This window comes from Octopus bimaculoides, chromosome 14 (assembly GCF_046866305.1).
Source record: "Octopus bimaculoides isolate indiv1 chromosome 14, ASM4686630v1, whole genome shotgun sequence".
Classification (NCBI taxonomy): Eukaryota; Metazoa; Mollusca; class Cephalopoda; order Octopoda; family Octopodidae; genus Octopus; species Octopus bimaculoides.
The window spans coordinates 22,280,036-22,295,035 of NC_142941.1; the positions used below are offsets into that span (position 1 = coordinate 22,280,036).

General features: G+C 37.9%; 1 protein-coding gene across 1 annotated transcript; it reads left to right on the plus strand.

Annotated features, from left to right (window-relative positions):
• The first annotated feature begins 366 nt into the window (after nucleotides 1–366).
• On the plus strand, nucleotides 367–14,165 carry LOC149132640 (uncharacterized). The gene is made up of 2 exons (XM_089362507.1): nucleotides 367–1,433; nucleotides 13,201–14,165. The coding sequence occupies exons 1-2, from the start codon at nucleotides 632–634 to the stop codon at nucleotides 13,209–13,211; spliced, it is 813 nt and encodes a 270-aa protein (XP_089218633.1). The 5' UTR covers nucleotides 367–631; the 3' UTR covers nucleotides 13,212–14,165.
• Nucleotides 14,166–15,000: the final 835 nt, after the last annotated feature.

The window sequence follows — 15,000 nt, forward strand, 5'->3', positions numbered from 1 at the left end:
TCCTCCTCCTCCACCTCCACCTCCTCCTCCACCCTCCTCCTCCTCCACCTCCACCTCCTCCTCCACCTCCTCGTCCTCGTCGTCGTCCTCCTCCTCCTCCTAATTCCCCATTCTCCTTCTTCTTCTTCTTCTTCTTCTTCTTCTTCTTCTTTCACACTCTCCCCTCTCCCTCTCAACCCCTCCCCTCTATCTTACCGCCCTCAACATAAGTTTAAGGAGTCACCATATTATGATGAAAGACCTTCATAGAATGGGCGTGTCGTCGTTTCATCACTGTTTAGATAATAATCGCTTGCTTGTTCTGTCAACTTTGCTGAACACTTGATTTCTGTAGTACTTATATAAGAAGGTTTGAGTAAATTTTTTACTCATTGGTTTCGAAATAATTGTTAGTAAGAAACCGAAAGTTGCAAGCGAGCAGAGTCTGAAGTGAAGAAACGATATCATCGAATGTTCATTAATTTATATCGTGTCTCGTTGCATCTAAAAAGAAAATTTACTGACTGCATTTAATTGGGGAGTAAGAAAGAGAGCGGAAAAAAAAAAGAAGACTAATATTTAAAAAAACAATTATTTTTAAAACGTACTCTCTTCTTCTCCGAAAGAAAACAAAATAATATTAATTTTTAGTATGATGTTGACGGCTATCGTAGGGATTCGAAACTATGCTCGATTTGCTAGTGCGAAGATTTTCTGGTATGCGGCGCTAATACTGATTGCTTATTCGCTGACATCAACGACAAATAACGCTGTTGCAGGATCGGATAGCACAACGATCGAACTCAAGACAGATGTGAAGCGAGGCAAAAGATCTGTTGACGCTAGCCAGCACTCTGACCAACATCACGTACATCGTTACAATGGCAAACAATCACAACAGCAAGCACATGCATCGATTTCGGCATTGGCTCCCATTCCTTCTGAACTGGATTCATATCCCAACGACTTTTCTTCCATTGATTTCAACAGCTACGATGCTAAACCTGAAGAAGTTTTCACTGGGAACCAAGACGGAGAAGTTGGGCAACTATTTGTTATCAAACAGAGTTCAGGCAATGAGGAAACGGAAGAAACAGAGGGCAATGATATCACCGAAGAGCTGTCGTCGAAAGCTGATCTCTCTAACTTAAACCTGGCCACTGAAGCCGAGAAAAGAGCCCCTGGATGGGGAAAGCGTGCACCTGGATGGGGAAAACGAGCACCTGGATGGGGTAAACGTGCACCTGGCTGGGGTAAACGTGCTCCTGTTTTGAGGAAAAGAGAGTTCGAAATAACAACACCTGAATTAGGAGACCTGGACTTTCAGAAAAGAGCACCTGGATGGGGCAAAAGAGCACCAGGATGGGGTAAAAGAGCTCCTGGATGGGGCAAAAGAGCACCTGGATGGGGCAAAAGAGCACCTGGATGGGGCAAACGGGACCACTTTTCATTAGGTAAGTCTGTTGCCTATTCTGATTATTTGATACAAGTATCGTTATTTGAAAGTTTTTTTTTTGGTTTTGGCGTGATGATTGCGTAACAGAAAGAATAATTGTTGTTTATTGATGTCATTTCTATTGTGGTCGTGATCAATATCATTGTTTTCTAGTCGAGCGATTTAAGAATTTGTATGTTTCTGACATGTTGAAGTTGTGACACGGCTTATTCCATTTACCATTGAAGTTATTTCATTTAATTTGCATTGCTCAATTTAATGAGAATTTGAACTAAGTTAAAATTAAAATTTATCATTTCTCAGAACGCTGAGCACTATGTTGACTTTCGTTAGTATCGCGAGACCATGGACATGCGCCTGAAAAGTCTTACTTCGGTCTTGTTGGCAAAGCAGCATCTGCAGTGAGCACATGAGTGAAGCCCTCATGTGAGTGACAGTTTCAGTTGCAGTAACTATTTTAGAAGGCCATTCTTGTCCTAGTACTGTGTTCCCGAAGATTTTGATTATCATAATCTCGTTTGAACCGTTGTTTAGTTCCAGTCTCCAACGGACGCGACACTCTTCAATATTCATGTAAAGAGACTCCTTGATTTTCTCGTAAACATACGGGAAATGTAGATGGAATCGTCCTTTTGTTCTTTTACCAAAGGCCAGTTCCTCATACCAAAGATCTTTCAGAATCCTCGTATCTGAGACTGTACATAACTAACTTCGACTATTTGTAATTCTTTTAATTGTAAATCAAACACCCAATGAATTAAGCTTTTACTGTTATTAGTTCTTAATCTCCTTCTCAAATTGTAATTACTGAATCTATCAAAGATTACCTGAATGGTTAAGATTTCGCTTCGCAATCATATAGTATCAAGTTCAAGCCTTTTAGGTTGCATCTTGAGCCAGAGACTTTTGCTTACAACGACGTAGTATTTATGTTGTGCTCCTTTATGACCTGTTACTTGGTAGTACAAAAAACAGATTTGAATTTAGAATTTTAAAGAACCGTGATTAAATATATCTAAGCATTTTGTTCGACGCTCTTACGATTCTTCCAGTTTGCTAGTTTAATAAAACATTTACCAAACTGAAATATACACAACATTTGATATTATTAACGAGAATACTGAATGCGATGCTCCAGCATGGCTGTAATCCAATGACTAAAACCAAAAGGAATAGAAACAGTAAAAGAATATATGTAGCAATTCGAGTGGTTGGTCATGTCAAAAGACAGTAGAAGTGGTTTGTAAGGATCATAGCTGTATATAGATAGTAGCAGTAGATTCTGTTGTGATTGATATAATTCTCACTATTAAATGATGGCTTAATTCGGAGATTGATTCTCAACTGTTGACGCTCTTTCATGTGAACTAAATCGTTTGCATTGCTTTCGTAAATACAGTTCTTTTTACTTTATACATGTATGTATGTATGTATGTATGTATGTATGTATGTATGTATGTATACATATATGCATATATGTATATGATATTTATTTCTTATTAGATAGGGTACTTTTTTGTTGACCTCACCAATAACGGAGCAATACATTGTGTGTGTGTATGTATGTATGTATGTATGTATGTATGTATATATATATATATATATATATATATATATATAGATATATATATATATATATATATATACACACACACACACACACACACATATATATATCTATCTGTGTATGTATATATGCGTCTAAGCACGAACACAAGAAAAAATTTTCTTCTAAGTATTATCTTCCTTTCAGCTTCTGCTTTCTTTTCTTTCTCTTAACCGTTTGAACAGCGAAAGCTCATTACGTCAATTTCTCTAAACTAGAATGTATACTTTCCACTATCATATTTTAATTTTTTGCGTTTCAATAATTTTTCTCTGATTTTACTCATTCTCGAATTTGATGGACACATAGCGGTTCGTAAGCCGACTCAAGAAATCTCTATTGAGACTTTTTATTGATGTACCTTGAAGAGATCCAGAATGAGTCAAAACATGTGTTGTACCCAATAAAGTCTGTTACACATTCCAACTCCTATTTTAGTAATACTGTTACCCCAACCGCCACTATGAAGTTCCTACAATAAATCTACGGATAACAACAGGTAATCGAAAATGTGCCGGTGCTTTACTCATCATCTATTTATACATTTTGTATAATTTCTTCCGTCCCTTTTTTGTATCATCTAACTGTCTGGATGTTTTGCGTTCTTGTCCCAGTTTTTGTACTCCTATATATATAAATAGTACAAAATCGGACAAGAACGCAAAACATCCGGACAGTTAGGTGATACAAGAAAGGGACAACAAAACATCCAGATAGACGATACAAAGAAAACAAGGACAGGTCATTCGGAGTTTTCTTTCATCAGTCGAGATTCAGATTATCTTTGCAATTTCGGCTGGTTATACTCGAGATTGCTCCAATCTGGCCAGCCCCAATGAAAAACTAAGCTAAGAGCATTAGATTCCTTGGAAGAAAGCAGCGAATGTATACAAAAACAAGGACGGAAAAAAACGAACAATGTTACACAAATACGATAAAAAAATAATAATAACAGAACATAACAACAGGTGTCTTTCGACTAAGGACGAATTAAATTAAGCTGGCGTGTGTAGAAATAAAGCATTATGGCAGGGATACAAGATTTCACAGACACAGGGAGGAATATCGATGTTGCACGCACGACGGCCAGCCAAGAAAGAAAGATCAGGCTTCGCCGAACGCCGGTAACGTGGGAAGAGAAGAGAGACAGGTAGAGGCAGAAGGACAAAAGAATTAAGGAGGGGCGAGAAAAAATGACAGGGACACAGTGAAGGGAAAAGTGGTCGGAAAGTGAGCAAGAAGAGAAGACAAGGAAATGTGAGTGAGGGGGAACGAAAGAACGAAGAGTGGAATGAACGAATAAGAGTGAAAGGGCTGATAGACAGAAATAGAGTCGTACAAGATTTAGAAAAATGTATACTTACATATAAGAGACAAAGTGTACGTACGCCGCTATATATATATATATATATATATATATATATATATATATATATATATATATATATATGTATATATATATATATATATATATATATATATATATATATATATATATATATATATATATATATATATATATATATATATATATATATATATATATATATATATATATATATATATATAGTACAAAATGGGACAAGAACGCAAAATATCCAAACAGTTAAGTGATACAAAAAAGGGAAACAAAACATCCAGATAGACGATACAAAAAAAAAAAAACAAGGACAGGTTTCGGCAGGGTACTGCAGCAGTACACTACCAAAGCAATGTAGGTGTTCGCTACTTCTCCCCGTCGTTTCAGCAACAACTTCCTCTCGGCCCATTTCTGAGTGAGAATGATCATTATGTTCACAACTTCATGCCACTTCTTATCCATCTGGAAATCCGTTGTGAACTAGACCCTTAGCATCTTAATCAGGTCTTCAGTCCTGCAACAGAAATCAGCTTTGCCTGGCATGAATTTGTTTCTCAACGAGCCGAGTTGCATGTCAAGCAACTTGTCATGCTGAATGTGTACTCCGGGATAACAATGGTATTCCTCTAGTATTGTGTAGACCGCTTGTATTTCCGAAGCGCCCGACACCATTACAGTGATTTCGTCCACATAAGCAGACACAGATTCCCTGTGACCCAGTTCAAGAAAGATGTTCTTCAAACTTTCCATCCTCGGCAGCAGTGGATCAGATGCCAAAACATACACGAGAGAGAAGACAGGCCCGAACTTTCGATACTGAACCGTTCCGAAAAGCGGTCGTTTAGTTTGACTAAGGAATAGATACTGCAGTACTTTGTTGCGATCCAGTCTCTAAAGACTTGACTGAAACCGGCTGCTCTCAGGACAGCTGCCTGGTAGCGATGGTCAGCTCTGTCGGATCTATTCTGTACCTGGTCAATGATGTAGCGCATGAGGTGAAGGTTGTCTTGGATAGATTTGCCAGGGATGAAAGAAGTTTTCGCTTCCTTGACTACACAACCGACAACAAACGTCAGGCTCTTGGTGAGCACTTTTGCCAAAATATTTAAATCTGTGTTGAGCAGATGGGCCCGAAATGTTTAATCGTACCTCACTTGCTCGTATCCTTCCTTAACAAAGTCGACTGAGAACGCTTCCATTCTAATGAGAGCTACAGTAGAAGACTGTCGAGACAGGAGCTAACAAGTCTGGCATCAAGAGCTAGGGCATACCATCCAATCTCGGCAATCTGCACTTCGCACAGCTGCTCAGCACGTCCGCCACTCCGTCTGCAGAAATCAATTTTTCGGAACTCTCTACCTCTCTATTCGACAGTAACAATAAACCGTCAAAATAGACATCAAGGCACCTCGTCTCCAGCCTGATGATCGTCTAGAAAAAGTTTGGCCAAGAGCTGCTGCAAAACCGTACTCATCAGTCGGAGAGCAGGCTCCTACAGCGCTCTGTTGTATAACGAATTTTGGTTTCCTTGCTAAACTGCGCTTCCGCCATCCGGACTAATCGAACGACTTTCGTACATACGTGTTTCAGCGTACGCGCTTTAGCTCGGACAACACATTCTTCGTATTTCACATCAAAGAAATAATCGAGAGTACCATTCTCACTGCTATGAAGTCGTTTGTAATACCCCTTCTATGAGTCTCTTCTAAACGGTTAATTCTCTCTGTACTTTGTTATATTCTTCCAGCGATCGCTTCATCAAATCAAACCGATGCTATTCTAATGTTTCACCTATTGTTGATGATGCCATTTGTCAACTCCCGCTTAACTTCTTCGATAATCCGGTCTCTGAAATCTTTTCACACCGGAAGATCGCCTTCAGTTTCCGCTCCAGTTGAGGTGTAAAAGGCATACAGTCTGATGGAATGGTTCAGTATCGAACACCATAGTCAAACTAAACGGATGCCTTTCGGAACGGTTCAACATCGAACGCTCAGGCCTGTTGCCCTTAGTGCTGCTCACATTCAGGACCATATAAACCTCTAGGTTCAGGCCTCTTCGAAACAGCACTTCTATTCTACAGAGGAAGCGTCGGCTTAATAGTCTTTCAGAAGGTCATTGAGCGATTTCGCTAATGGCTATAGTATCCAGACACAATGATCTGAAGTCATTGAGCATGTATCCTTGTTTCCATGATGACTCCAAGTTTACAATGTTATTAAATGCACACACACACACACACAGACTCACACACACACACACACACACACACACACACACACACACACACGGACATTATGAATGTGCGTATGTGTATATTTATATAATATAAACAGATAAATAATGTTTATAATGCCTACTTTCAATGAAGCTATTATAGTAGAAGGAGGAAAAGAAAAGAAAAAGTGGAAGAGAAAGTCACTGGCCCAGGTCTTGTTTTTCGGTTCCTGCTCCAAATCCTTTTGTCTAATGTATTTTAAATTTCTCCATGTCATTTGCGAGAAATTTCCCGAGGGACTGATGTATTTCTTGTGTACTTCTCACCAGATGTCTCTTTGTGGAGTTTTTGATATGGTTACCTCGTCGAGGCCTCACGTGGGATAATAAGTTTGTTTTTAGTGGAATATACATATACCATTAACTCTTCCTTTCGGAGAATTGTGTACTTAACAGAAACGCTGGAAGAACATAAAGACGGCAAAATGCTGTTAAGCATTTTGTCCGACTTGCTAACGATTTTTCCAGCTCATCGCTTTATAGAATAATGATGATGATGATGATGATGATAAAATAAGGGATGTTTCCTTAGTTCACTGATAGTGAACTGCTGACGCCGTAGTACATCTCCAGCGTTCGAAGCTGTACAAAGACAATAAAATAATAATAATAATAATAATAATAATAATAATAATAATAATAATAATCATAATAATAATAATAATAATAATAATAATAATGATAATAATAATAATAATGATAATAATAATAATAATAATAATAATAATAATAATAATAGTACCAAGCACTGGCTCTCATGACTTCTGATTTTAACTGATTGGAAGGGTTATCATGAACATGTTTTATCTTGGTATAAAAGATGGGCTACAACAAATATTCTGCTCAATACCACAGATTTGCTTGTCAGTTGTTTGACCTTAACCAGTTGAGCATATCCCTTGGTGGCTGACGACATGTGTATCACTGATCCCGAGCAGAAGTAGTGGGGGAGCATCAAAGCCATGTGTTGAGAGGAATTCTTTGGTTGTTTGAATAATTCACCTCTGGAAAGATAGGTGTTTCGTCCAACATCCTTAAACAGCACTTATTCAGGGACCTTTTGAGCGAGATGGGCTACTCGACCTGAAGAAAATTCTGAGTCCCACCTTCTAGGTCATGTGCTGTTTATTTTGATATGAGATCACCATGTCGCGCACATATGGTTGTGATGCATGTGTCTGGTGTACCCTTATCAGACGGATAGTCATGATAGGTATACTGGATTTCGTATATTTTACCCCAGTGTTACTTTGATGGCATGCATTGCTCTCTCACTCACTCACTCACTCACTCACGCAATAATGATGATAATAATAATAATAATAATAATAATAATAATAATAATAATAAATTATAATAATAATAATGATTTCAAGTTTTGGCACAAGACCAGCAAGTTTGGGGAGGGGGTAAATCGATTACATCGACCCCGGTGCTCAACTGATACTTATTTTATCCACTCCAGAAGGAGGAAAAGGAAAGCCGACCTCGGTGGAATATGAACTCAGAATGTTAAAGGTTTCGATTACATTGTCGGTCTCATTTCACGGTTAGGGCCGTTTAAAGCGTAACACACACAGACGTGCGCACGTGCGCCTTTTACGCTTTGAGCAATTTAACTATGGAACAAAACCAACGATATAACTGAAATCTTCAACTTCATGAAATGACGTTATGAAAATAACCCCTCCCTCACTCTCTTTATCCTTCTCTCTCTTTATCCCTCTCTCTCTTTATCCCTCTCTCTCTTTATCCCTCTCTCTCTTTATCCCTCTCTCTCTTTATCCCTCTCTCCCTCCTCTCTCTATCATCATCATTATCATCATCATCATCACCGTTTAACGTTTGCTGTTCATGCCGGCATGGGTTGGACGGTTTGACCAGGGCTGGCAAGCTGCAAGACTGCACCAAAGTCCAGTCTGTTTTGGCACGATTTCTACGGCTGGATGCTCTTCCTAACGCCAACCACTCCGAGAGTGTAATGGGTGTTTTCAATTGCCACCGGCACGGGTGCCATTTGCGTGACACCGGTATCTGCCGCGACTGTAGTTTTACTTGACTTGATGGGTCTTCTTCTCAAGCACGGCATGATGCCAAATGGACTTAGTCATTGCCTCCGTGAGGCCCAACGCTCGAAGCACGGCATAATGCTAAATGGTCTCGGTCCTTCCCTCCGTGAGGCCCAACGCTCTAGAGATCCTTTTACGTGTCACCGGCACGAGTGCCATTTGCCTGATAGCGGTATCTACTACGACTGCGATTTTGCTTGGCTTGATGGGTTTTCTTCTCAAGCACAACAATCCCAAAGGTCTCGGTCATTGCCGCTGTAAGGCTTGACATTCGAAAGGAGCTCAACCACTTTTCCTTCGTAAGGCTAAACGCTCGAAAGGTGCTCTTAACGTGCCACCTGCACGGGTACCGGTTACGTGACATCAGCATCAGCCACGACTGCGATTTCACTTGGTTTGACGGGTCTTCTCAAGCACAGCATATCACCAAAGGTCTCCGTCACTAGTCATTGCCTCTGTGAGGCCCAAAGTTCGGCGATCATGCTTCACCACCTCAACCCATGTCTTCCTAGGTTCACTCCACAGTTAGGGATTGGCACTTCTTTACACAGCTGTCCTCATCCATACACATCACATGACCATACCAATGCAATCGTCTCTCTTGCTAATTCCACCGAGGTCGACTTTACCTTTCACCCTTTCGGGGTCGTTAAATTAAGTACCAGTTGCGTACTGGGGTCGATCTAATCGACTGACCCTCTCCCCCAAAATTTCGGGCCTTGTGCCTAGAGTAGAAAAGAATCGTCTCTCTTGCATACCACATCTGATGCCTCTTACGCCCAACTTTTCTCTCAAGATGCTTACACTCTGTCGAATATGCACACTGATATTGCACATCCAGCAAAGCATAACGGTTTCATTTCTTATAAGCCAACGCATGTTCTCAGCTGTCACAGCCCACGTTTCACTGCCATGTAGCATAGCTGTTCGCACACAGGCATCATCTCTGAGAGAGAAGTCCTTTCTTGCCAGCAAAGGCTGGAGCTCTCTAAACTTTGCCCAGCCTAATCTTATTCTGAGAGCTATGCTCTCGGAGTATCCACCTCTGCTACTAACTTGATCACCTAAGTAACGGAAGCTATTTACTATCTCTAGCTTACCCCACCTGGCAGTCGATGGAGTCTATTTTCTGTTCATTTTCGGTGTTTATTGTACATGTCCATCTACCACACACAAAAGCTGTTTTTCCTGTTAACTTTCCTCTGATCTTGCTACACATTTTTGTATCCAAAACTTACACCGGGTGCATCTTACAGAGTTACTACATACACCTTTTCTACAAATCGAGCTGGGCCATCTACCTGAAGGGACTTGTGATTTGTCTGCCTTCCTACTTACTAAGAATTTGCTAGGTTAACTCTAAGGCCCTTCGATTCTAGACCCTGCTTCCATACCTGAAACTTCTTCTCTAGTTCTGGTAGTGATTCAACTGTAAGAGCAAGGTCATCAGCATAAAGGATCTCCCAGAGGCAGCCTTTCTTAAATTCCTCTGTTATTGCCTGGAGGACTATGATGAACAAGAAGGGGCTTAGGACCGATCGTTGGTGCACTCGTACTTGTACCCTGAATTCTTCGCTGTATCTGTTGCCAATCTTCACCTTACTGGTAGCATCTCTGTACATGGCTTGTATAGCACTCACCAGCCACTTGTCTATCCCTAATTTCTGCATTGACCACCAGATAAGGGATCGGGGAACCCTGTCAAAAGGTTTCTCCAAGTAAACAAGAGCTAAGTACAGAGTTTTATCTTTGGCTATGTATTTCTCCTGTGGCTGCCTTACCCGAAATATAGCATCAGTGTTGCTTCTCCCTGGCACAAAACCAAACTGAATCACATCTAGACTAATTTTGCCCTTAATTAGTTGGGCGATGACTCTCTCCGTAACTTTCATCACCTGATCTAACAATTTGATACACATATACACAAAAAATATCCATATATACACGTGTTTGTATGTATGTATGTATGTATGTATGCATCTCTCTCTCTCTCTCTCTCTCTCTCTCTCTCTCTCTCTATATATATATATATATATATATATATATATATATATATACATATATATGTGCATATTCTTTGTACGTATACACACACTCTCTCACACACACATACACACACATATATATACACATGCATACATGCATACAAATAAATATGCATATATATACATATATATATTTATGTATGTATATATATATATATATATATACACACACAAATTTAGTAAATGGAGTAATACGCATATGTTAAATGAATTCTTTTATTTCCAACATATGTTTCGAAGATTACAAATGGTACCTTCCAAAGGAATAGGTGATGTTGATGAAGATGTAATCTTCTCTTCAGGGAAATACATAGGAACCAGCTTAACTACAGTTATCACATTCGGTTAAAATGTCTTACGGTTAAGCTGGTTCCTATGTATTTCCCTGAAGAGAAGATTACATCTTTATCAACATCACCTATTCCTTTGGAAGGTACCATTTGTAATCTTCGAAACATATGTTGGAAATAAAAGAATTCATTTAACATATGCGTATTACTCCATTTACTAAATTTATATATTTACTCAAGTACCCAAAATAACAGGGAGTTTCTACCTCATAAACAGGAGTTACACCACAGTCATTTTATGATCTTTGCTACCCTGGTATCTATTAACCAATTTATTTTGTCGGAGTTAATTATCAACTAAGAGAAAATAAATACATATAATAATAATAATAATAATAATAATAATAATAATAATAATAATAATAATAATAATAATAATAATAATATATATATATATATATATATATATATATATATATATATATATATATATATACATAAATAGATAGATAGATAGATAGATAGATAGATAGATAGATTGATAGATAGATAGATAGATAGATAGATAGATATAGATACATACATACGTACATACGTACATACATATGTATGTATGTATATATATATATGTGTGTGTGTGTATACATATACATATATATAAGGGAAATTCTGCCTGCCTGTCTGTCTGTCTGTTTGTCCCACAAAGTGAAACCAAAACCAGACACCATATCTCTATGATTTTCTTTCTATGTCTCCTCTATTCTCTTTCCCCATCTATATTCTGTCTGTCTGGCTGTCTGTCTCTCTGCCATGCTACTTCAAAGAGATTCTGTCTCTTTGTTTGTCCCGCAAAGTGAAACTAAAACCAGACACCATCTCTATTATTTTCTTTCTTCTTTCTTTATTGCCTTCAAGGGGTCAAACATAGAGGGCACAAACAAGGACAGACAAAAGGATTAAGTCGATTACATCGACTCTAGTGCGTAACTGGTACTTATTTAATTGACCCCGAAAGGAGGAAAGGTAAAGTCGACCGCGGCGGAATTTGAACTCAGAACGTAACGGTAGACGAAATACCGCTGAGCACTTTGCCCGGCGTGCTAACGTTTCTGCCAGCTCGACGCCATCTCTATGATTTTCCTTCTTCTCTACCTGATTATTTTCCCTCTCTTTCTTTCTCCCTCTCTTCCTTTCTCCCTTTCTCTCACAAACTTCGTTGAATCAAACGTTCTCACTGTTTGTAGTAAAGGCTTTATGGACATCGAAATAAAACAAAAACATTGTTCATAAAGAAATATTCATACTAAATGCAGCATGAATACTTCAATAACTTCATTTACCATTACAATCATTACATTCAAGAACGAGTAAATTACCTATTTCAACGAATAAAATAACACATGCATCTCATTATTATCATCTAATAAACAAACAGAACTTCATGTATACAAATTATCTTTTTTCTACTTCAATTATTACATGTTTTTCTCATATCATTGCCATTCTGGATAGATAAATAAAATAACACTGACAACTCATTTATTATTGTCATATCATAAACTCTAGTTCATGTATGATACTGATCTTCTACTTCAATTATTGCATGGTTTTCTCTTCTAAAAATACACACATACAGGAAGAGTGAATTATACATATAATAATGCTTTCAATGTGGGTCCTGATAAACAGTAAAAGTAATTACCCGATCAACGACGGGTTTTACTGCTAGTATATATATATGTGTGTGTGCGTGTGTGAATATTTATGCATGTATATACATCCATCTGCGTATATCTATATATTTCCACATACACATATCTATCTATCTATCTACATATATATATACACATATATATATACATACATATATATATATATACATATACATATATATATATATATATATATATATATATATATATATATATATATATATATATATATATATATATATATATATATATATGTATATAGACATATATATATATATATGTGTGTGTGTGTGTGTGTGTGTGTGTGTGTGTGTGTGTAAATACACAAACATATGTCTATGTGCACTCGAGTGTGTGTTTTAGTGTTATGCTTAAATTATAGCTACCTGTTTTGATTTGTTTCTAGGTCTCAACTGAAGCAAGATTTCAATACGTCAGAAAATTCAACGGATTGCATTAGAAAACTGAGCAGAATATCAGAATAGCAGAATAAGGAAGCATCCACAAGTATCAAGAACATCAGCGGTAACAGCAACAGCAACAAAACCACTGTTTATAACAACTATCCCCTTCTAGAAACGCAAGCAAGCATTTACTGTTACTGCAATGATAACACAACCATTACTAACCATCAACACTTCCACAAAAGAACAGCTTACACAACAAGGATGTCAATATTAAAAGTATTCCGCAGAGCAACCGAAGAACAAAAACTACTACTACTACTACTACTACTACTACTACTACTACTACTACTACTACTACTACTACTACTACTACCAACAACAACAACAACAACAACGCCAACAATAATAATATTAATCATGGAAATTTCCAGGAAAACGAAGAGGGTAAAAGACGTGTGGGAAGATAATGGGTCTTTTGCTTATACAAAGATACTTTTCTGGTATACTGTTGGGTCTATTTATTGCGCATATTTTGTTTGTGTGTGTGTGTGTGTGTGGTCGTGTGCGTGCGTGTGTGTGGTCGTGTGTGCGCGTATGTGTGTGTGTATGTGTGTGTGCGTGTATGCATGTATGCGTGAATGCACGTGTGTGTGAATCAGTCAACGTGCACACGCGCTCGTGTGTATATGTGTGTATAACAACATTCGAGCCATGATACTGAAAAAAATTTAACTTAAATGGCCGACACACTCTGCATAAGACATGACAAGGTTCTTTGGTGATAACAGGACAATATGTAACGAAGTGAAAACGTTGCAGTGATTATTTAACACACAAATCGAAATCTCAGAAAAAAGAAAAAAAATTTTCTTGAGATTTAAATTTTTTTTGTGCGACTGTACTTTATGAGCCACTGTGCATTATTTTATTGAGAAATAAAGTTGAAATGTTTCACAAATGCTAATATGTACGTTTTTTTTTTAATGCATTTATGTGTACATATAATACACGTATATGAACATATGCACTTAAATATATGTGATTTCTTTTTGATAGTAGTTTCAGGGAATATCATGACCAACAGCATGCTCGGTGGCAAGATTGTGAAGGTAATGAAAAGCCGTAAAAAAAGAAAGTATCTCTTGTTATTTTCATCGTCAGAGCATTTACTCGCTTGGAAAATTTTTACTGTCGCAGATATTGTGATCGTCTGCAGCAGAAAATTTGTGGAGTTACATTCTTTCTTTGTGAATCTTAGTTTAGTCATACTTTGAGCTAAAAATGATTGGTATTAAGTTGATAGTGTACTTTAGATATTGTTAAAATATATATATTAGCGACAGAGGCAGTATTAATACCAAGACGTAGTATTTAAATCTACTTAAACGTGGATGTTCCTTTAGAACAATCTATACTGCGGTAGACACTATAAGAGAAACTCTCATATTGGATTTTTCTTTTCTAACTTGGAGCGAAATGTAAATTTTATAAATTTTGAAGCCTATTACGTCACCTGATGAAGGTCCTTTGCACTGCGAAATGCATCACATCTTTCCCCACCCACAAGGGATCAGTGCAGAAGGCAGTCAAAACAATCGTTGTGATTAATAAAGCTTCTAGTTACACTCCCTCTACCGTATCAATCATTTAGAATATACTCAAAGTGCACCTACGAATTCCTTTCGTACACTCAGCGACGAAAGCGCAGTACCGCTGGTAGCCATAAGTGGTGAACGTGTTCTGCAGGAACACTACCTGAGACTTTCCCGAAACAAGGTTTGGATACTGCATTTTAATGT

Excerpts from the sequence above, each read along its gene's own strand:
- LOC149132640 (XM_089362507.1), top strand. The coding sequence starts at position 632 with ATGATGTTGACGGCTATCGTAGGGATTCGAAACTATGCTCGATTTGCT.